The following is a 23,282-nucleotide window of genomic DNA, read 5'->3' as shown; positions in this document are numbered from 1 at the left end:
TATTTCTTCTTTCTCAATTTATGTGGTACTAATAAAATTTAGAGATTCAATCAATTTTTTTTGTCTTTAAAATATTTTGTTGTTAATTACTGTAAATTATTGTACTTTCTAAGTAATTTTCAAATAATATATATTATTTCATTTGTCCAATTTATGTGTCACCGATAAAATTTGAAGAGTTAATCAGATCTTTTACATATTTTTATATCTTTTGAATATTTAAGTAAATAATTATTGTGATTTATAATATTTTATACAATTATTTAAAAAAAATTAAACAACAAACAAAACGAATCATCATAGAAAAATTACCAAAGCATCCTTGAATACATCACTAATGGGTCCCGCTTTTTGTTTAAAAAAATATGCATATTGGGAGGATATTTTTGTCCAAAGTGGAAATAGAATAAGTATAAAGCATTAAAGTCTTTTAAAATTTAAAATTGTTAATTCTTATTGTATGATTTGTAATACTTTTACGCTATTTTCAAATAATAGAGGTCATTTCTTCTTTCTCAATTTATGTAGTACTAAAAAAAATTTGAGATGCAATCAATTTTTTTTGTCTTTGAAATATTTCTAGCTGTTAATTACTATAATTTATAGTACTTTCTAAGAAATTTTCAAATAATATATATTATTTCATTTGTCCCAATTTATGTGTCACCGATAAAATTTGAAGAGTCAATCAGATCTTTTATATATTTTTATATCTTTTAAATATTTAAGTAATTAATTATCGTGATTCATAATATTTTATACAATTATTTAGTATAGTAAAAGAAATTTAAAAGAAACAAACAAAACGAATTCATAATACGAAATTACCAAAGCATCCTTCAATACATCAACAATAGGTCCGACTTTTTGTTTTTAAGAAATTGCACATTCGAAGGATATTTTTGTCCAAAGTGAAAATATTGTGTAAAAAATGTGTATTTATTGTGATTTTGAATGTTTTGTGGGGTAATAGGACGCACACAAAGTTAAGGTGTCTTTTTGAAAATTTGGGACAACTTCAAGTATCACTTAATGTTTTTTCTCAAAATCTAATTTACTTTCGTAAACTATGCGTCAGATCAAAATCAGATTAACAAATTCAAAAGGAATGAGTAATAAATAGCTCATACAATGACATATTTATTATTTAACTAAATAATAAATATGTAACTAAAAATCTTGTTAACTTTTGGTTGAAAGCTACCAAGATAGTTACAATGATAATTGCATTGTGGCTTATTTTATATATATATATATAATTGTGTGTAGTTTTTAACTATCTGAAAAAGTTTATTTTGAGAGCAAGTACAATATTTTTTTATTTAATGTGTGGGGACAGTTGGTGGGACATGGAATAAAGCTTTTGAGATTTGTTACCTTACATGGAAATGAAATAATTAATTTGTTTCCTTATTATATTATGGAAACAAATAATATGAGCTGATATTATTAGTTACCTTACTTCTTAGTTTCACCTTTTTTATACTCCCTTTGTCCCTATTTAGTTGTCCACTTTAGAAATGACACACATATTAAAGCAATAATAATTAGCATAGTGAAGTTACAATTTTGCCCTTATTAATTATGATTCCAAAATAAATTTATTCAAGATAACTAATCAATGTTGGAGAAGTTTAAATTTTCAAGAAGTTTAAATGAGGGTATAATAGGAAAAAAATTTTTTAACCTTTCTTGATTTGTCAAAATGGACAAGTAAATAGGGACGGAGGGAGTACCATCTTTATCCACTTTTAATTGTTATAGTTTCCCTTTTTAGAGTCAAATAATAATAACTTTGACTAACACATCATATTGATATGCAAAAAAAATAAAATTTATAGTACTTTTCGTATAGTTTTTGTATATCTAAATTTTTTGTTTAAAATACCGAATTAATGAAATCTAATTTAACTTTGAAAATTAGTCAAATTGACTTTCAAAAAGCACAACATGACAATTAAAAATGAATAGAGAAAGTATTAAATTACTTACCTTTACCTTACTTCTTAGATTTACTTTCTTTATATGAAATTACTTACCTTACTTCTTGGATATTTTTCCCTATAAATTCAACTGTTAAGTTATTGTTGCTTACAAGTTACAAAGCAACTACTGTATTGAAGGAGTGTATTTTGAGCTAGGTACAATTAATATTCTACCTTTGTTTTGTATTTTTTTTCTTATATATTGTTATTATTGATATCTACGATTTTATTACTATCTATACATTTTGATATTGAGAACCAACATTACAATTTTTTACTTTCTTAAATCAGGTTTAATCATTGCAAGGTTTGGCTGCAAAAAAAATTGTATTGAGAAGATACAAAATAAAAAGCAAAGGAATGTGAAATTCTCTAAAAGGCGTACTGGTCTTTTTAAGAAAGAAAGTGAGCTATCAACACTTTGTGATAGTCTAAGTGCTATGGTGATTGTGAATCCTCCAACAAACATTGATGGCACCAACTCCGGCCTCACTGTGCCTCGTGAAAATGCTATCTAGTAGCTTCGAATTTACCTTTCTAGTAGCATTTTCACGAGGCACGGTGAGGCTGGAGTTGGTGCCATAAATGTTTGCTGGAGGATTCACAATCACAATAGTACTTAGACTATCACAAAGTGTTGATAGCTCACTTTCTTTCTTAAAAAGACCAGTACGCCTTTTAGAGAATTTCACATTCCTTTGCTTTTTATTTTGTATCTTCTCAATACGATTTTTTTTGCGGCCAAACCTTGCCATGATTAAACCTGATTTAAGAGAGTAAAAAATTGTAATGTTGGTTCTCAATTTCAAAATGTATAAATAGTGATAAAATCTTAGATATCAACAATAACACTATATAAGAAAAAAAAATACAAAATAAAGGTAGAATATTAATTATACCTAGCTCAAAACTTGATAGCTCAAAATAATGCACTCCTTCAATACAATAGTTAGCTTTGTAACTTGTAAGCAGCAATAACTTAACAGTTGAATTTATAGGGGGAAAAAGCAATATTGAGACAAAAAGCAAATCTAAGAAGCAAGGCAAGTAATATATTATAAAGAAAGTAAATCTAGGAAGTAAGGTAAGTAATTTCATATAAGGAAAGTAAATCTAAGAATTAAGGTAAAGGTAAGTAATTTCAGTTCATATTATTTGTTTCCATAATATAATAAGGAAACAAATTAATTATTCCATTTTCCATGTAAGCAAATTATTATGTTTGTCAATAAACAATTGTCATCTAAAGAGCTATATTATTTTTATTTAAACTAAATAGGAAAGCGTGTTAATCAAAATAAAGGTTAACTAAATGATAATTAAGTCTTGTGATAATTTTCATGCATACACAGAAGGCAAGAAAAATGAGGACGTCTGACTTTTAATATCAAATTTTTTATTTACTATTTCATCGGTTCATTTTGGTTTGTCATGGTTTGATTTGACACTCTCAATAATTACATGTTAGGGGAGGAGAGATGCAAGTGAGATCTAGGAGAGAGAGGCAGGAGGTGAGAGAGGTGAATACATGTTGTATTCGTTCATTCGTTGTATCCGATTGTATCACGAATACAATTGATACAACTGAATTGTATCAAAATGAGTACATTAATTGTATCAAAAACTATTGTATTTAGCTACATATTAGGAGGAGAGAGGCGAGCGAGATCTGGAAGAGAGAGGAGAGAGGCGACAGAGGTTGAATACATGTTGTATTCGTTCATTCGTTGTATCAAGTTGTATCGCGAATACAATTTATACAACTGAGTTGTACCAAAATGAACACAATTGTATCAATAACTATTGTGTTTACCTACATATTAGGAGGATAGAGTCGAGCGGAAGGAAAGAGGCGAACAAGATCGAGAGAGGGAGGAGTGAGGTTGAATACATATTGCATTCATTGTATCACGAATACAACTGATACAAAATACAAATACAATTGATACAAAAAAAATAAATATAACTGTCCGAATACAATAAATACAATTGATTTGTCTCTCGCTAATACATCTATATCCCCTCTCGGATACATCCCCCCCTATATATTCAAATTCCCTATCCCTTCTCTAATACATCTTTATCCCCTCTCAGATACATCATTCCCCTATGTATCCGGATGTGTGCTAATGTATTCAAAATTATATATCCGAAATCCATAAATTTTAAGGAATTTTTATAATTTAAAAAAAATAGAAAAATAATGTAATTAAATCTTAACACTATAAGATTTGTGTAAATTATACAAAATTAAAAACCAATCCATTTGAGGAACAATCCGTGCAAAAACTTGAAACAAATCATCTTCATTCTTCACTATTGAAAATCAGTGTGGTTAGGCCCAAAGATACTATTAGTTTGAGGCCCAATAAAACTCTTTTTGGGCTTTTGTTTGACTGTCAAAAAGACAAAAAAACAGAGAGGATAAGAAAGAACAAAAAAAAAGAACCGGCAGCTCTGTTGCTCTCTTCTTCTTCTTCTCCGAGTAAGCTTCCTTTTTTCATCTTTTTGCTTACTAATAATCTTCGTATTGACAAACACAACAACTATTTTACACTTCTGCAGTAGAAAAAAGACTTTTTTTTGCCCGTATAGTGTAGAATGACCGGTATTTAGTGAATACTGTTACTAGTTGTTGTTGTTGTTGTAAACTTGTTCTTATGGAGTTAATAGTACCAACGAAGCAAACCCATGAAGGGTTTTGCTCATTTCACTCTACTCGTAAGGAAATCACTGTTAATTGCTGTAATAATAGGAGGTTCAAGAACAGTTCTTTACTTGTGGGTCAGTTGAGAAAACAGAGACAAGATAAGGTTTTTTCTATTTCAAAAATTGAAACTTTTTCTAGTGTTGAGAAAAGGGGATTTGGGAGTAGTAATAGGAGGTGCAAGAACAATTTGCTTGAGGGTCAGTTGAGGAAACAGAGACAAAATAAGGTTTTTGCTATTTCAAGAATTGAAATTTTAGGAGGGACGACGAATGGTAGGTTATCAAGTGTTGAGAAAAAGACAAATGGGAGCATATCTGAAAATATTGAAGAATTTGAGAGTAATAATTATCTTCGTAGGTTGGTTAGAAATGGGGAATTAGAAGAAAGTTTTAAGCATCTTGAGAGTATGGTGTATCGTGGGGATATACCTGATATTATACCATGTACGAGTTTGATTCGTGGGTTTTGTAGAATTGGGCAAACGAAGAAGGCTACTAGAGTTTTGGAGATTCTTGAGGATTCTGGGGCTGTTCCTGATGTTATTACTTACAATGTGTTGATTAGTGGTTATTGTAAGTCGGGTGAAATTGATAATGCATTGAAGGTATTGGATCGAATGAGTGTTGCACCTGATGTTGTCACGTACAATACTATTTTGCGTAGCTTATGTGATAGTGGGAAATTGAAACAAGCTATGCATGTTCTTGACCGTATGTTGCAGAAAGAGTGTTACCCTGATGTGATTACCTATACGATTTTGATCGAAGCAACGTGTAAGGAAAGTGGTGTTGGGCAGGCGATGAAGCTTTTGGATGAAATGAGGAGTAAAGGATGTGTACCTGATGTAGTAACTTATAATGTTCTTATAAATGGGATTTGTAAGGAAGGGAGATTGAACGAAGCAATCAAGTTTCTGAATAATATGCCATCGTATGGTTGCCAACCTAATGTGATTACCCACAATATAATTTTGCGTAGTATGTGTAGTACAGGTAGGTGGATGGATGCCGAGAAGCTTTTGGCTGATATGGTTAGGAAGGGTTGTTCTCCTAGTGTTGTCACGTTCAATATCTTGATCAATTTTTTATGTCGGAAGGGACTGTTGGGACGGGCTATTGATTTACTAGAGAAGATGCCTAAGTATGGATGTACGCCAAACTCTTTAAGTTATAATCCATTGCTTCATGCATTCTGCAAAGAGAAGAAGATGGATAGAGCGATTGAATATTTGGAAGTTATGGTGAGTAGGGGTTGTTACCCTGATATTGTGACTTATAATACATTGCTCACGGCTTTGTGCAAAGATGGTAAGGTTGATGTTGCAGTTGAAATCCTCAATCAACTTAGCGACAAAGGCTGTTCTCCAGTTCTAATCACTTACAATACAGTGATTGATGGACTATCCAAAGTTGGGAAAACTGAACTTGCCATTGAACTTCTGAATGAAATGCGAGAGAAAGGTCTCCAACCTGATATAATTACCTATTCCTCATTTGTGGCAGGTCTTAGTAGGGAAGGAAAAGTTGATGAAGCCATAAAGTTCTTTCACGACATAGAAGGATTGGATGTCCGGCCCAATGCTATAACCTACAATGCCATTATGTTGGGGCTGTGTAAAGCTCGCCAAACAGATCGTGCTATTGACTTCTTGGCTTATATGATTTCAAAGGGATGCAAACCTACTGAATCTACATACACTATTCTAATTGAAGGTATTGCTTATGAAGGCTTAGCAGAGGAGGCTTTGGAGTTATTGAATGAGTTGTGCTCTAGAGGAGTTGTGAAGAAGAGTTCTGCTGAACAGGTGGTGGTTAAGATGTAGTTTCTAAGCATGCTTTCACTGTCAACATCAACCTCTTTAAGTGTCAGTTTTTTTTGGATGTGTTCTGTTAATTGCTCACAAAAGCATTTGTGTTCGCATCAATATGTAACAATTTCCCTCTGTTGGCTAGATATATGAAGTGAAAGTTAATTTTGTTTGATAATGATCATTATACTTTGTTTTCAACTAGTGTACTACTATAGCCCATGACTGTTGATGCAGACATCTTTTATTCATCCTTTAGGGTAAAATTAGTGAATAACGAAAGTTATGTAGAACTGGAGATATTTTTTTGAGACATTTTAGTGAATGTAGTTTAACTTATTGGCCGAGGGTCTTTCGGAAATGGCCTCTCTACCTCCATGAGGTAGGGGTAAGGTTTGTGTACACTCTATACTCCCCATACCCCACTCTATGGGATTTCATTAGGTATATTGTTGTTATAGTAGTAGTTTAGCTTATTGCTCGTAATGTATAAAGTTTATATGATGATGGTTTAAAAAACTACAATTGAATTTTCATGTACATTTCTGAGTCATTTGCATTTTTAGGGATCATTGATTTTTATATGGTTTCCATTTCTCTGGGAATATCGTAGTTTCAAGTCCAGAAATTTATGGCATTTTGGAAGTAAGGGAATTCTTGGTAAACAAAGTGTGCTTTGTGTAGTGGAAAGCTAATGTGATTGTGGGAGGGTTCATAGAATTATCTGCCTTTTTTTTTGGTTAATTGTATACCCTAGGCCAAGGGGTGTGATCCCGGACTAGTTACATATAGTTAGTTATTAGCTGGCACCATACAATATTCAGAGGTAGCCATGCCAATTGCTTGGCTGTGCATATTTTCCTAGGAAACGTAGTTCCTGAAATATCTTCCTGCACTGCTTCTGTTGCAATCATTGGAGGAACTACCAAAACACTTGGTACATCATAAACTCAGCACTTCGCTCCCTCCTTTGTCAGCATGTCCCACCTCCTATTCTGTTCCCTGAATATATCTGTTGGCACTGGAGCTCCCAGATAATGTTATTGTATCCATGTGTAAGCATGTGGATGGCTTCGGTTGAGGCAATATTACTTACTAGCTGTAATAACTCATGTTCTGCTGCTAGTTGGAGACCCTGGATAAGTGCATGGAACTCACCTAAGATGGTGATGGTGTGAGAATACCCTTCATGTAGCCTAATACCCAGTTGCCTCTATGGTTCCTGAAAACCCCTCCGAACCTTCATATTCCAGGGTTGCCTTTTGTGGATCATCGGTGTTGAGTTTGTACTTACCTGTCCTTCAAGAAGATGTAATCCCTCTGCCACTGATTCAACCCCCTCTGCTTTGGTTTCTCCAGACCAGAAAAATGTCACCTTGGCTGTTTCATAGAACTGCATCAATGATGAAAAAATATGATTCTTGAATATACATTGTACAAACAAAACTTGATCAACAGAGAGGACATAACCACTACTTCAAGATTCTATTTACCTGTGCTTTTTTCTGTTGTAGAGTACTGATCACCCATCATATATCTCACAAAACACTGACAATTCGGAGAAGGTACTTGTGATCACACATATAATTACCTGTATGTCTTGACTTGCATTTTCAGAATCCTCAGCTCGTCTGAAAGGGAAAGAGGCTCCATTAATAGTTGCTTACACATGATTACTACTAACGGTTTCTATTCCGAGTTCGAGTGATTATTATGATTCTTAACAGCTTTAGAGTTCAACTACTGAGCTCTTGATGAATCTCGAAGGACTTACAAGAAGGAACGTGGCAAGCCATCTCCAGGTATTGGTTAGTCATCGCGTTTCAATCTGCTTTCCAATTAGGGATTTTCTAGGTAGATCTGGTTTGTAATGTGGAAATAAATTACAAGTTGAATCTTTATATCACAAGGTGAATTGTGTCCCTTTTTTCCTTCGTAGATTTGATATTTCATATATGTATGCAATCCATGTACAGTGTTTATGTTGAACTAAGCATGGGAAGAATTAGATATCCTTTGCTCTCAATATTCACTTTTCTTTCACTTGAGCCGAGTGTCTTTCGAAAACAGACTCTCTACCTCCACGAGGTAGAAATAAGATGTGTATACACTCTTAAGGTAAGTGGATATCGTTAAGATTCAGGATTACTTCAATTTGATGAATTCAATCTTCATATTTTTTTCAATGAATGGCTGAACAAATTCAAATTATTGGGTTCAAAATGTTATATTTATTAGAAATTGAATGAATATGTTTACATAAGCTTAGTATTGAAATTTCTGAAGTTAGAACTATAATTTATCATCACAAAAAACTATACGAGAAATTTTACACTTAAAAACATTTATTTTTTTACTCAATTTCGTATCAAGAGAATAATATCCATTGTGTAGTACCAATAACATTATCACGCTTTCACTAGCCGAAGTGAAATTGAGATTTGAAATTTATAGATTATGAATTACATGGTATTTATTATTGGTTGGGGGTGGCAGGTATCTTGTGAAATTAGGTGAAGTGTGCGAAAATTGTATAAAATAGCAAACCGTAACAAACACTTGTCATTCGCCTCTCTCCACAGAGAAACTCGCTCGCCACTCTTTCTCGCCTCTCTCACTTTATACAAACACAAATTTATGAATTGTGTTTGTGTTTGTGTTTGTATAAATCAAGAGAAAACTGTACATACAAATACATATATTTTCGTCTTATACTCTTATATTATACAAATACAAAAATTCCCCTACCTGTTCTCTTTTGCCTTTCTCTCTTTCTTGCTTTATACAAACACAAATTATACAAATTACAATGTATAATTTGTGTTGTATAAAGCGAGAGAGAGAGAGAGATTTGATATACAAATGTTTTATTTCGATTCAATTGTATACAAATTCAAATTTTATGTAGATATACAAACACAATCATTGATACATATACATAATAGTTACATATATACAATTATCTAATCGATATACACATACAATCGCTACGCTTTTATACAAACGAATGCATGCCTGCGATTTATATAAGTCTGATGTTCCATAACAAACATAAAATTTGCTATGGAGTGCAATTATGCAATGAAGGTGCAACATTGGTTGGGGACTAGCTTACCATGTTAAGGGGTCAATGATATGCTTATGTTGATCAACAGTAAACATTGGAAAAGAGGGAGAAAGAAGTGGTTGTTGCAACTTATGAAGCTGTAATCTACAACACATGACTGACTTGCAATCAAGTGATATTTTTGAAGACAAAAGTCAATAGTATATTTGTAGTCCAACAAATAAAACATATCATTAGGGAGAGAGTACTGAATTTGCAGAATGCATGACATAGGAGTAAATGTATAGATTTAATTCAAAGAATTTGTAATTAGATGTTGATTGAGGTCTACTAATCTGATGCCAAGATGTTGGTAACTAGATTATAGATGCTTAGGTGTATTTTTGGTCGTTGGTATGGTAATAGTTCACATTTTCTTGTAAAAAAAAATGTAATCGAAAACATCTATTTATAAAAGAAATATGAAGATATGTCATTTATTATTCTAATATCTTGTTTATGAACTATGAATTGCTCATTAGATAAGATTGTATAAGAACTGAATTTTTTTTAATAGTTTTCTCAACTTAGAAATCCAAAAAGTATGTCCAATCAAAAACTTCAACTTCCAATCAACAGAGCCTTTAATTTGCATCTGTCGTTTGATCAATATATGACAAATATTTTTATATAAACTTATTATCTTTCATCTTATCATCTAACCACAAGTAATTGTACATGGTAAAGCTTTAGATAAATATTCTGAAGGTAACAATTCCCCTACATTATTGAAAAAAAATGGGATAGATGTACCCTCCATCAAATTTTGGTCCAAAAATGCCCTTGCCATTACTCAAGTAGTCCATTTATACCCATCAAAACTAACGATCCTCCAAGACTAAGGTGCTCGTACTTCTCATAGCTTCTGAGAATTATCATAGGATTTATGTCATATACATTATGAATTCTAATTTTTTAAAGTTACTATGTATTAATGGTTCATACATATTTGATAATTTTTTAAGAGGACTGCAGAATTTAAACTACGATAACAACATATATCGAATGAACGCAAGCCGACACAAACAAAACTGAAACAATGCAAAATTCTCATAGCCAGTTGCAGTAATAGTTCTTACCCAAGACAAATCCCTCAAATATCCAAAAAGTGAAAATGGAACACTATCAGAAAAACACAAATTTAAGACCTTAGTGTTGGCAATCCTGGAAAACACCCAATTTAAAACTACACGATAGCGTTGGCAGCGCTTGCGATTCTGGGCCACAGATCAGCACACTCTTTTCCGATAGGACCAGTAATAGCAGAACCTACATAACAGAAAAGAATGCACATGGTAAGAAATACATTGACCTGTATGAAAGTGCGGATTGACATTCTGATAGGAAAAAAAAGGAACAGTAACTGCTAAATTTGCGATAATCGAACTACAAGAGACAGTAACATATATAGCAATGAACTCTACTCAATGTAAAATAACATACCCTTCATTTCACCCTTGGGATTCACAATTACACCAGCATTATCTGTAGAAACAAAGAGAAGCATCAGATGACTGGTTATCATATACTGTGCAGATACCACTTACAGCTGTTCCAACACAGATTAATTCAGTGACTAGAAACAAATAATTGCGGACGGAACCAGAATGCAAGCAAGACAACGGCGGCAAGGAATGAAGATTTACCATTTTTTGCTTTGCAACAAAGAACCACTTGCAATAAATGTTTCGCAAGTCATTCAAGAGAACAACTTAAGCAAACAAGAAACCAAAACTTTTTGATAGATTTCATATTACAATCAATTAGCTATCCCTCAACATCAAACTAGTAATGGTCTAACTTCATGACTTTTTTATATCATGAAACACTATCCATGATCATTCTAACCCAACGTTAAATAATTTTGCTTCAAAGAAATGTGTTCATTTACAGCTATCACTACACAGACAAACAGGTCACTAAATAGCAGGACTTCTAAGAAGAACTAGACCAAATGAAAGACAAACTAAAAGTGAAGTGATTTTCCAGGGGGAGGGAACAAGGTTAAAGAGAGCAACTAGTAAACTCGTAATGTGAAAACCAAAGCAACTTCACAACAAAAACAGCCAAGGGTATCTAGATATACCTTCAAAGTACATGAAAACACCATCCTTTCGGCGCCATGGCTTGCGCTGACGAACAATGACAGCCGGCATAACCTTCTTCCTCAGATCAGGCTTACCCTTCTTGACAGTGGCCATGACCATGTCACCCACGCAAGCTGAAGGCAACCTGTTAAGCCTTCCCTTGATACCCTTCACTGAAATGATGTAAAGGTTCTTTGCACCAGTGTTATCGGCGCAGTTAACTGTGGCCGCCACTGGCAAACCCAGCGACATCCTGAACTTGTTCCCAGCGGAACCTCCGCGTCCTTAAATAACATTTTAAAATAGTCAATTAGTCAATCAATCAACTACATTTTAAATTCAAAATAGTGAGGTTCAACGATATGAAATATCCATACAAGTTGACACTCATATTAGGCTCATTTTATTCTAATACCGGTAAAAATAAATTTGTTTACGAAGGTTATACTTTCCCTAAACAGCTAAACCTCGCATTTATGACTCATCAAATGTAAGAATTTCAAAAAAATACATGAGATCAAACAACAAGAGAACAGATGGAATTTCCATAGAACAAGCATAAAATTGAATTGTACATGTGTTAAAATAACAAATTCAATCAATCATGTTTCAATCTGAAACTAGTTCAAGGACAAGTAAATGAAACATCTTCACACTTTCCACTCTATTAGGCACATTTCAGTTCAATACAGTCAACTAAGTCACAATGCTAAACTAGCCAGGACTTGGGATTAACTACATGAAACATTTGTACATTTTAACTACACAGGCTATTCATTCAACTCTAATTACAATAAAACAGCTACCACTGGCAAACCCAACGACATCCTGAACTTGTTCCCAAGGGAACCTTTGCGTACTTAATTATATTTTTAAACTTAATTAACCAATCAATCAAGTTTCAGTCTCAAACTAACTGAGGCCAACTATATGAAACATTTTTACATCTTCCACTCTATTAAGCTCATTTCAGTATAATACATTCAACTAATCACACTCCTAAACTACCCGGGACTCATGATTGACTACATGAAAAACTTGTACCCGTTCCACTATATTAGACTACTCATTTCATTCTAATAACTATATATAAAGGTATGTTAACAGTTATATAACTTAAAAAATTCTCTAAATCTCATACTTAAGTTACATTTAATTGAAAAATACATGAGACCAAACTACTCATCTTATTTCAGTACTATGGTTAACAAATCAAGCAAGCAATCAACTAAGCTACATCCCAACTACATGAAACATTAGAATATGTTTAATTCAAGGTATATTATGAATTATATGACTTAAATAACTTGGTTTCTCAGGTAATAATGAGTTATATGACTTAAAAGTTCTCTAAAATATCAAATTTTGAAATAAATATATCGAATTGGGATAAACCAATGAAAATACGATAGAGATCGAATTGTACCTCGCTTCGACATTGTTGCTCTTCACTCTACCTGATAATGATTGAAGAGGAGGCGTTAGGGTTTTATTATATGGAGCTTAGGGTTTTGCTTAAGAGTAGTGGGCTGCTGATCCAGTTTCAGTATTGGGCTTGGTAGGCCCATTGATAGATTTAAGGCCTGTTGTTGACTGGCCCATTGAACTTTTGATTCTCGCTAGAAAAAAACTAGAGTTTAATAAGTTTTGATTTTTGATCTTAAAAGATTGGGAAAATTGTATATAATAACAAACTATTAATTCAAATTAAATGCTATAAATATAGTTTGATTTAATTGTACCTCATAGCAAACTGTTGCTATTTCACCTCTCCTGGTAAATCTTGCTCGCCACTCTCGTTCTCTCCCTCGCCTCTCTCGTTTTTCATACAAACGCAAGTATATAAAGTGCGTTTGTGTTTGTATAAAGCGAACGAAAATTGTATATATACATATATTTTCGTTCCCCTCTCCCAGATCTCGCTCTCTCACTTGCCTCTCTCACTTTATACAAAAAACGCAAATTGTATAAAATGTGTTTGTGTTTGTATAAAGCGAGAGAAAATTGTATATATACATATATTTTCATTCCCCTCTATCCCTCTCCCAGATCTCGCTCTCTCACTCGCCTCTCTCACTTTATACAAAAACGAAAATGTATAAAATGCGTGAAAATTGTATATATACATATATTTTTGCTCTATAACCTTCACCTCCCTTGTGAATTGTGATTTATAATATTATGTCTACCTTCCTTCAACAAGTTATCCCCTGATTAATTATCGCGGGATAAGTACCATATATATGAGATAACTTATCATATCACTAATGTATTAACGATGAGATAAATAGTCTCACGACTACCTAATATCTTGAACCAAATGTAGAATAAAATAATCCTGCATATTATTTATGGAATTATCATACCTTATACCTCACACCAAACAATTATGATGATATCAAGGAATTCAACACCTCCACTTCTAATAATTTTATTTCGTACCCTAATTTTCTTTTTTAAATAAATAATGCATTTATTTTTTCATACATTATTTATTAATATAAAATAATATTCAATAAAATTCCAAATTACATGCTTCAAACCCCAGAACTTATTTTGTACAGAAAAATAAAAGAAAAAAAGAAGAAGAATGTTATCTTGAATTCTTCAAGATAAACAAAAAAAAATCATACAAACTGAAGCAAAGTAAAGAAGAAAAATGGCAATAATGATGAAGCAAGGGCTTCTTCTATGGAGTCCTTGCCCTCATTCTCTCTCACCCAAAATTCAATCTTTCAAACAACCCATTTTTCAGCTCAGAAACAAATGGAGAAAAGAAGGAGAAGCTATGTTAAAGAACTTTGTTATCCAGGAAAAATCCAAAAAGAAAGGCAATGCCATTGATTTTAAGGTAAAATTTAACTCTTTTGGTTTCTGGGTTTTGCTTATTTCTAGTTTATGCTTATTGGGTATGCTGCAAAATTGCTTCTCATTTTACTTTCGTAGGAGAGCAATGTCAAGAGCTCATGATCATGGCTTTTTCTATGTTTCTTGCACTTAGAGATGGAGTCAGCATTTTAAGCTACCGTTTGGCTATATAGATTATGAAGTTGAAACTTGAAAAACTGAGATTTTGAAAGTTGTGATTTTTGGAATTTAAAGTTGTTGTTTGTTGAGTAGGCTTAGCTTAACGGGTAAAGTTGTTGTGATGTGACCGAGAGGTCATGGGTTTAAGCCGTGGAAATAGCATGTAGTAGAAATGCAGGGAAAGACGTGTACAACAGACTTTGTGGTAAGGTTCTTTTTCGGAACTTGCTTATAGGTGAGTTTTAGTGCACTAGGCTGCCCTTTAAATTTGTGTTTGGACATGTATTTTACTTGGAAGTCCCAAAAATCTAAAAACTAGTTTGAGTCGGTTTTTGGGAACTTGAAAATATTTGAAGATAAAACCTGATCAAATTTTATGGTCAAGCAGATTTTTGAAGATAAATTTTCAGAACCTACTCCCAAAATCTATGGCCAAATGCTAGTTTAGTTTATGGGTTTTGATCACTATGTTTTTTTCTTACTAGGTTCTCGATAGATTATTTATACATATTAAACAAGATTTTTAATACAAATACATGGTTTGAGCCTAAGCTCTTGGTTCTGTTGAATTTGGAACTACAATGCTGGCTCCACTCCTGCTTGCACTGTTCCTTGATGTCAATTAGAGAAGCTGTCATTTTAGTCCTATTTTATACAATGCTATTTGACTAAACACAAGTTTTAGGACGTTAATTTGACTTTTAAGTAAAAGTAACAGTCCATAAAAAAGGTAGCCCAGCGCACTAAGCTCACGCTATATGTTGGGTCTGAAAAAAGTTGGATCACTAGGGTCTATTGTACACAATCGTACCCAACATTTTTGCAAGAGGCTGTTTTCACAACTTGAGCTCATAACCTGGTCACATGACAGCAACATTTAAAAGTCCATAATAAATACAATTAGCAACTTGGAATATAAAGCAAGCAACCTGCTGTAACGGGCGAAATTACGTTGATAGTGTAAAGATTCTTTGCGCCGTCTGCCTACACAAGTTAAATCCTAGTAGTAATAGTGAAAAAATGATAAAATAAAGTTGAAAAGTTAGTCTCAAAGTTTAAACTTTGAATTGTTTAATTAGTTAATAAATTTGAATTCTTAAAAGTTTTGAAAGTTAGATAGAAATGGAATAGTGCTATATATTTTAGATATCCGAAGTATAATGAGTGACGTATAAATTGGGACAGATAAGAGAGTGCTTTATTGAAGTGGGATTCCTATAAACAGAAGCTGTTTATATCTGATCGAAGTGATGTTCTTTCAACATTTACGTTACAGGAGAAAGTGAAGAACTAGCTTCATTTTGTAATGTACTTCAGAAATTCTGAATTTTGATCTAATCTGTTGTATATGTTTAAAAGCAGGCCTTGACTACACCTGTGAAAAGAAAAAAAAGGGGCTCGACATGTTCAACAGGCAATATAATGGATGAGTATTGTTGTCGCCACAGTAATTTTAGAAGAAATATTAGAGTTTGTGTTAGGTTAGTGTCTGTTTCTCTATGTTTGGAATTGAGGCGTAATTGTTAGTGTTTAAGGTCTAGCCTTGGTGGACATAGTTACCTGGTACCTGTTGTTATTGGGAGGTGGCAGGCATCTCGTGGAAATAGTCGTGGTGCACATAAGCTAGCCCGGACACCATGGTTGTAAAAAAGAAAAAGATTCTATTGATTTACTAGTTGAAGAGTACTGTTGTAAGAGTAGCACTGATCTCCACTGCTATAAAGCTATGATGTAAAAGATTGTTATTCCGTAAGGTTCTATCCGGTATTATATGACACTGGCTTATTCCCACTGTGTTCTAAATCATTACATAAGCTGTGAAAATTGGAATTTTCTGTAGCCCGCTCTGCACCAATGTACTTATGGTGTTCAGAAAGATAAAGACTCAATTAATCTAGTTTCCAGAAATGCTTCATAGGAAGAATCATATAATAATCTGGTTTCTGGAAAATATAAATGTCTGATCCAAATTCATTCAGATTTTCAATCCGGTAACTACGGCTAAAGTGTTACTTGTTGATCAGACTTCCTGGCTAGTATTTTCGGTGTTTGGACAGAAAGAAACCGCAGGTGTTCTGATGGTGTATCAACTGTAGCGCATTCAATTAAGGCTAAATGTATTTTGAGCCAATTCAGTTGGCACACTTATCCTTGGTAAATTCCCATGACAATCTGTTGGACTTCGTTAGCTCACTATCTTTAGTATAGTTTTTTTGCTGTACTAGGGCTGACAATAACTGGTATATCCTTCCCTAGTAGTTGTAGTTTTTCTCCTGTAGTTTTTGTCTGTCAATTTCCATTACTATTCACCATCTCCTGTAGTTTGGTGTAGTTACAGTTCCTTTTTTCTAAATGTTTTGTCATGCTTTGTATTTTTCCATGACCCCTTCACTTCAGTTTTCTTTCTTTTTTTCTTTTCGATCTGCTCTTCCTTGATCCGAGGGTCTATTGGAAACAGCCTTCCTACCTCCCAAGGTACGGGGAAGGTCTGCGTACACTCTACCCTCCCCAGACCCCTCTTTGTGGGATTACACTGGGTATGTTGTTGTTGGAGCTGACAATTACTCTAACATGCTTAATATGCTTTTGTAGTTTTGCGTCTTCGGGATGCCAGTAATGAAATTTTTACTTCANGCTTTTCCTTGATCCGAGGGTCTATTGGAAACAGCCTTCCTACCTCCCAAGGTACGGGGAAGGTCTGCGTATACTCTACCCTCCCCAGACCCCTCTTTGTGGGATTACACTGGGTATGTTGTTGTTGTTGGAGCTGACAATTACTCTAGCATGCTTAATATGCTTTTGTATTTTTGTGTCTTCTGGATGCCAGTAATGAAATTTTTACTTCATAAATAAAAAAAAAACCCTGGCTCCTTTTCATGTTGAACTTCAATTATTCGTATGGCAGGAAATATTGCAGTTTAGGAACTCTGCAGCGACAATTATCGTGGCTAATGCATTGATGATGACTTCACCCTTAGATGCCTTGGCTGAAACATGTGAAGTTGATAATTCTCCCTTCAACATGCTCTTCAACATGCCCATACTGCTGCTTGTTGCGCTTATTGGGGCCACTGTCGGAGGTAAGGTGCTTAAATTATGTGTACTGCCCTTGAGCCCATCATTTTTCATTTTCGGCCTGTCAACTTTGAATAGAAATATCATTGTGCATGCTGTTGGGGATCGCCGTAACTCTTATAGTCATAGATCCAGTAAATTGTAAAGTATGAATGAATATAAACATTATTATACATGAGAGGATGTACATAAAAAATGATTTTCTTGAGCCGAGGGTTTATCGGAAACAGCCTCTCTATACCCTACCCTTCCTAGACCCCATGTTGTTGTATACATGAGAGCATGTTGTATATGATGTACGAACTACTCTGTTCCAGAAAGGCATTCGTAAGATTGCTTGGGGATTCAAAATTCAATCTTAAGAAGTTAAGAGTTTTTCATATCCAGCATGATACATTTTGGATATCTGCTTAGAACCCTGGAGTTCACCCGGCCACTCCATTCATCAGTTCACTGCCAAAACACTGGATGAACTTCCTATTACAAATTGTGTTAATGAGATTTACGACCATGGTCAAAATTTTCTATATCTGTTCATGGCAATGGCCTCCAACAGTAAAAGGTTGATGCCATTATGCAGAAGCTCGTGCCTCTTCAGGTGCTCATTTAAAAATAAAAGGGGAATGCACCTACGGGATGAAACTTTGAGTAGCTAACAGAACAGACAATTGCATAGGTGGCTAGGTGCTATAGTTGTGCTTTTTGTAAAAAGTTACTTCTGTTTAATTTTGACAGGAATTATAAGATATTGAAAGGTCGTCTGTTGCAATCGCCAATCATCAAGACAGCTTATTCTGCAAATACTAGCATCATATTTCAACCACAACATACCCAGTAATCAGTATAGTTCCATAGGTGGGTTTCGGAAGGGTAGAGTGTACACATACATTACCCCGTACCTTGTGAGGGTAGGAAGGATGTTTCCAATTGACCCTCAACTCAAGGAGAGATGAAAAGGAAGCAGTAACAAGATAATAAGATAAACACAGTGAAAGAAACAATCAGGTAGTACTAGAGGTCTAAGAATAAGCAAACGTAAAAAAGATACTAATACCATGATAAGAAAAAACAAAATAAGCTCAACCTACTAACGCTCTACTCTGATACTCGACCTCCACAGCCTCCTATCAAGGGTCATGTCCTCAATAAGCAAAAGATGTGTCATATCTCGACTAATCACCTCTTCCCATGACTTCAATGAGATCTCTTTATGTATCCTTTCCCCAGCAATTAGCCTTATCTAGTCTCACTTCACCATTCTCTTTATCTCCGCTTATAAATATCATATTGGTACCAGCGTCATCTCCATCATCTCCTTGTGACCCATACATTAATAATGCACTTATCTATTCCTTTTCTGTCAATCATCCACACTAGATCACACCATTATACAAAAATGGGTAAAGCAAGCTAGCAGTTGTGCTTTGCCGATTACAATGTTGCACTCTTTAATATTATAATTGAAAAGGTTAAAAGACTTTTAGATGAGTGACCAGAACTCACTCATGGAGGATTTTCCAGATTTATTGTCTTACTGTGACAACCCTGAAGAATCTATTGCTGAGACTTGGACTCACCAAGGATGGAATATCATCTTTAACAGGCCTCTACATGACTGGGAGGTTGAGAGTGGCCAGCTTATTGCAAAGATTGGATGATTTCTCTGGTTTAAATACCAGCCCTGATACAATCAGATGGAGGCATGATAGGGATGAAAAAATTTCAGCTGGAAGATTGTACAGAAGAAATTTGTCCTCACAACCTGGGAGCATCTCTGGACCTTGGAAACAAGTATGAAATCTTATATCCCTACCAAGATCAAGTGTTTCACATGCCAGGTATGCAGAAGAGCATGTCTGGCTCAGGAAAAACTGAAAAAGAAGAGGTTTTCAGATTATCTCTAGGTGTTTTTTTTTTTGCAATGAAAAGGACGAAACAAAATAGTCATCTGTTTCTTCATTGTAGAGTGACTGCTCAGGTTTGACATATGTTTCTCAATCTTATTCAAGAACCATGGCTGATGCCTGAGCATACTGCAGATCTTCTAAGCTGTTGGATGAGGAGAGGTGGGAGTAAAAAGCAGAAAAAATGGTGGAGCCTAGTTTCTTCTTGCATATGGCAGTCAGTTTGGAAGGAAAGAAATAATAGATGTTTTGAGAATATTACTAATCCAATGCAGAAAGTAATAGAAAACTGCATTAGTACTTCATAATTTTGGTGTAAAGAAAAGGGTATAGATGAGGTAGAACAACTAGTAGATTTCCTACGCTCTCTGTAATTATGATTACTTGCCTTGTAATTTCTTGATGGTTACCAGCATACCCTCATTGCTGAGGAATACAACTTTACCTTTCTAAAAAAAAAAGACTTTTAGATGAGTGCAATTTCAATAGTCAGTGGTACTATATACTGAACAGCAAATTGGAGGACATAACAGTGCGATTTACCACAGAAAATTAAGCTTATTCTGCTGTTTTTCCTGGAGATGAGTAGGCATATCCTTTGGCATTAGAAACCAATACACAAGCCTCGTAAAAAAAATGAAACTAGAATTGGTAGATGGGCACCAGTGACTTTCTGTCCATGACAAAAGACTTTTCAGAGTATTTTCTGTGAGGGTTTCTTTGTAGTTTCAATGTTTTTTCTCTGTCATTTGGTTCATGAAGTGTCACAAATCATGTGTGGGCTGACATCTTGTCTTAGCCAGCACATGGTTTTCCTTGTTCCTATTTTGTGATTCCTTGGTTTTAGATTGTTGTTAGGTGTCTGTGTTTTCTACATATTTACTACATTTGTATTTGCAGGACTAGTTGCGCGTCAGCGAAAAGCAGAATTGCAGCGGTTGAATGAACAGCTCCGCCAGATCAATGCTGCTCTACGAAGGCAAGCCAAGATTGAGTCTTATGCACCTAACTTAAGTTACGCTCCTGCTGGTGGCAGGGTTGCAGAAACTGAAGTAATTGTTGATCCAAGAAAGGAGGAATTAATATCTCGTTTGAAAAATGGGAAGAAATTTCTTAGAAACCAAGCACCAGATAAGGCGCAATTGGAGTTTAAAGCTGCTCTCGACCTTGCACAAAATTTAAAAGAACCTTTAAGGGAAAAGAAAGCAGCTAGGGGCTTAGGTATGTCCATCTTCTTATTCTGTTTTAAGCCTTCTATTTCTTCATTGCACTTGGCCATGGAGAGAAGGTCTAGAAATCGATTACAACAACAACAACATACCCTTATCTTTGTGGGGGTAGAGAGACTGTTTTCGATAGACCCTCAGCTCAAAAGAAGTGTAATCAAAGCAAGGCAGTAAAGAAAATTACGACAACAAAATAGCAAAAATAATCAAAGCAAACTAGGTAACATATAGTAGTTAAATGGAAGGATAAGATACTATACCTAGAATTCAATTACTGCATAGTGCATTAGTATATCAGTGTGTCAGCATTTATTCGAATTAGCCGTGCAGCCATTTCTCTTCTTTGCTCTCACTAGAACTTACTCCCTTCATTCACTTTTACTTGTCCACTGTACCGAAAATGATTTTTCACTTTTACTTGTCCACTGTACCGAAAATAATTTTTCACTTCTACTTGTCCACTTTAGCATATCTCGAGAAAAACAATTTTTGTCCTGTTTTACCCTTAACTTAACTACTCATTCTCCAAATCACTTCCCAAGACCTTTGAAACTTCATTTATTATTTCTTAAAGGGGATGCAAAGTCTATTGTGGACAAGTAAAAGTGAACAAAGAGAGTAGTAGAAAACTAGAAATGAATAATATAGTTTGAAGTATAATCAATTTAAAGGAACGACCTCTTAACCTGCATATGCTTTGTTCATCTGTGATATTGTCACTACTTGGTTTGTGCTGATAGTGCATGTTGTCAGATAGTTTGTACCCCTCCGTCTCAATTTATGTGACACTTTTTCCATTTTAGTTAGTACCAAAAAGAATGACATCTTTCGGTATCCAATGACAATTAACTTCAGCTTCCCATTTTACTGTTAATGAAATAATTTATAGTCACATAAATTGTTAATGGCTTATCTTAGACCACAAGTTTCAATAGCCTTCCTTTTCTTCTTAAACTACGTGCCCAGTTAAACACCTTCATATAAATTGGGATGAGGGAGTAATATATATGAAGTATAATTATCCCACATCAGAAGACTATATATATTAAGAGACTTGGAGAGAGAGAATTTATTTATTGATACACAAACAAGACCACATCCACAATGCTGTTCATTCCCTTGTGTAACACATTGATATGCTATACTTGAGTCGAGGGTATTTCAGAAATGACCTCTCTACTTTCACAAGGTAGGGGTAAGGTCTGCGTACACTTTGACATCACCCTCCCTAGACCACACGATATACGAGTGTCAAATTTTTATGTTGGATTTTCCAGGGGCATCCTTACAACGGCAGGGCAAGTACCGGGAAGCTATTAAGTACCATTCACTGGTTCTTGAATTATCGGCAAGACATGGAGAAGATTCAGGTAGCACAGAAGCTTATGGAGCAATAGCTGATTGTTACACTGAACTTGGAGATTTGGAACAAGCTGCAAAATACTATGACCAATATATTGCAAGATTAGAAACTGATTAAGCTACTAGCATGAGGATTTTTTTTGTACCTATAAGTTATCTATTATGACTGACAATCTTAGAGGAGATCATTCGAATGGTTGAATTGATGACTTCGTTTCGATCTCTTTGACCGAACCTAAAATATTTTGTTTATTTTCATGCATTCAAAGTAGAATGCTTAGAGCCTGAGGCTACTCACTGTTTCTGAGGAATTTCTTATTTGTTGTATAAACCATACTTTATTAATTTGTCCTTCCATTCTTACATTTGATCGTAATTCGCAAACTATGACTACTTTAGACTCTGCAATTATTCCTCGATTAATCACTCCAGGTTCTGACAAGGCTAATGTGTATAAGTAAAGGAGATGAACTTTATTAATTTTCTTACGTAATGGGTGCTTGAGAACACATGCAAAAGTTTTTAAAAAAATTTAAGTCGGAAGTGTATAGAAACACAGCATTATCTGTTTAGGTACTCAGTTGGAATTTATCATAGTTTTGAGCGTTCAAATAAAATTTAATGATAAATTTAGGAGGCGCCAATTGATTCCACCTGAATAGAATTGTCTAACAAATAAAGTTGTGAGAGAATAAATAGAAAAAAAAAAAAAGACGAGCAACATGACAATTTCACTATAAGCATGTGGCTCAGCGCCCCGTCTTGCTTATTTTGTTCATGCTTCAGATGATTTGGCTAATTCTATATACATCTATCTAAGTTTCTGTTATTATATCTAAAAGCATAAGGGTGAAACTCTATTTGGTGTCTATTCAAAGGTAACCAAATAGGTTGACTTTGAAAAGGAAACTAATGAACAGTTGAAGAATGAAAAAAAACGTCCGCTCAACCTAATGGGATAAAAGGTTTACAAAGGAACCTGATCTAAGAGCG

General features: G+C 34.3%; 4 protein-coding genes across 5 annotated transcripts; 2 read left to right on the top strand and 2 right to left on the bottom strand.

Moving 5' to 3' along the window:
- Window positions 1–2,416: 2,416 nt before the first annotated feature.
- LOC125873974 (agamous-like MADS-box protein AGL27) lies at window positions 2,417–2,740 on the bottom strand. The gene has a single exon (XM_049554785.1). The coding sequence runs from the start codon at window positions 2,738–2,740 to the stop codon at window positions 2,417–2,419; it is 324 nt and encodes a 107-aa protein (XP_049410742.1).
- Window positions 2,741–4,430: 1,690 nt separating this feature from the next.
- On the top strand, window positions 4,431–6,680 carry LOC125874015 (pentatricopeptide repeat-containing protein At1g09900). The gene has a single exon (XM_049554821.1). The coding sequence runs from the start codon at window positions 4,646–4,648 to the stop codon at window positions 6,515–6,517; it is 1,872 nt and encodes a 623-aa protein (XP_049410778.1). The 5' UTR covers window positions 4,431–4,645; the 3' UTR covers window positions 6,518–6,680.
- Window positions 6,681–10,640: 3,960 nt separating this feature from the next.
- LOC125874390 (60S ribosomal protein L23) lies at window positions 10,641–13,226 on the bottom strand. 2 transcript variants are annotated; one of them, XM_049555271.1, is made up of 5 exons: window positions 13,122–13,226; window positions 11,695–11,979; window positions 11,052–11,093; window positions 10,796–10,877; window positions 10,641–10,756 (listed from the first exon to the last, which is right to left on the bottom strand). In XM_049555271.1, coding segments are annotated over exons 1-5 (423 nt in total). In that variant the 5' UTR covers window positions 13,135–13,226; the 3' UTR covers window positions 10,641–10,755. The 2 variants fall into 2 exon arrangements, with proteins under 2 accessions (XP_049411228.1, XP_049411227.1); XM_049555270.1 differs by having other exon boundaries at window positions 10,641–10,877.
- A 1,036-nt stretch (window positions 13,227–14,262) lies between these two features.
- LOC125874373 (protein FLUORESCENT IN BLUE LIGHT, chloroplastic-like) lies at window positions 14,263–22,610 on the top strand. The gene is made up of 4 exons (XM_049555253.1): window positions 14,263–14,546; window positions 17,628–17,802; window positions 20,602–20,922; window positions 22,205–22,610. Exons 1-4 carry the CDS (start codon window positions 14,355–14,357, stop codon window positions 22,405–22,407), a joined length of 891 nt encoding a protein of 296 aa, XP_049411210.1. The 5' UTR covers window positions 14,263–14,354; the 3' UTR covers window positions 22,408–22,610.
- Window positions 22,611–23,282: the final 672 nt, after the last annotated feature.

This window comes from Solanum stenotomum, chromosome 8 (assembly GCF_019186545.1).
Source record: "Solanum stenotomum isolate F172 chromosome 8, ASM1918654v1, whole genome shotgun sequence".
Classification (NCBI taxonomy): Eukaryota; Viridiplantae; Streptophyta; class Magnoliopsida; order Solanales; family Solanaceae; genus Solanum; species Solanum stenotomum.
The sequence above is the reverse complement of the archived record's forward strand: the minus strand, read 5'-3'. Positions and strand labels throughout refer to the sequence as shown.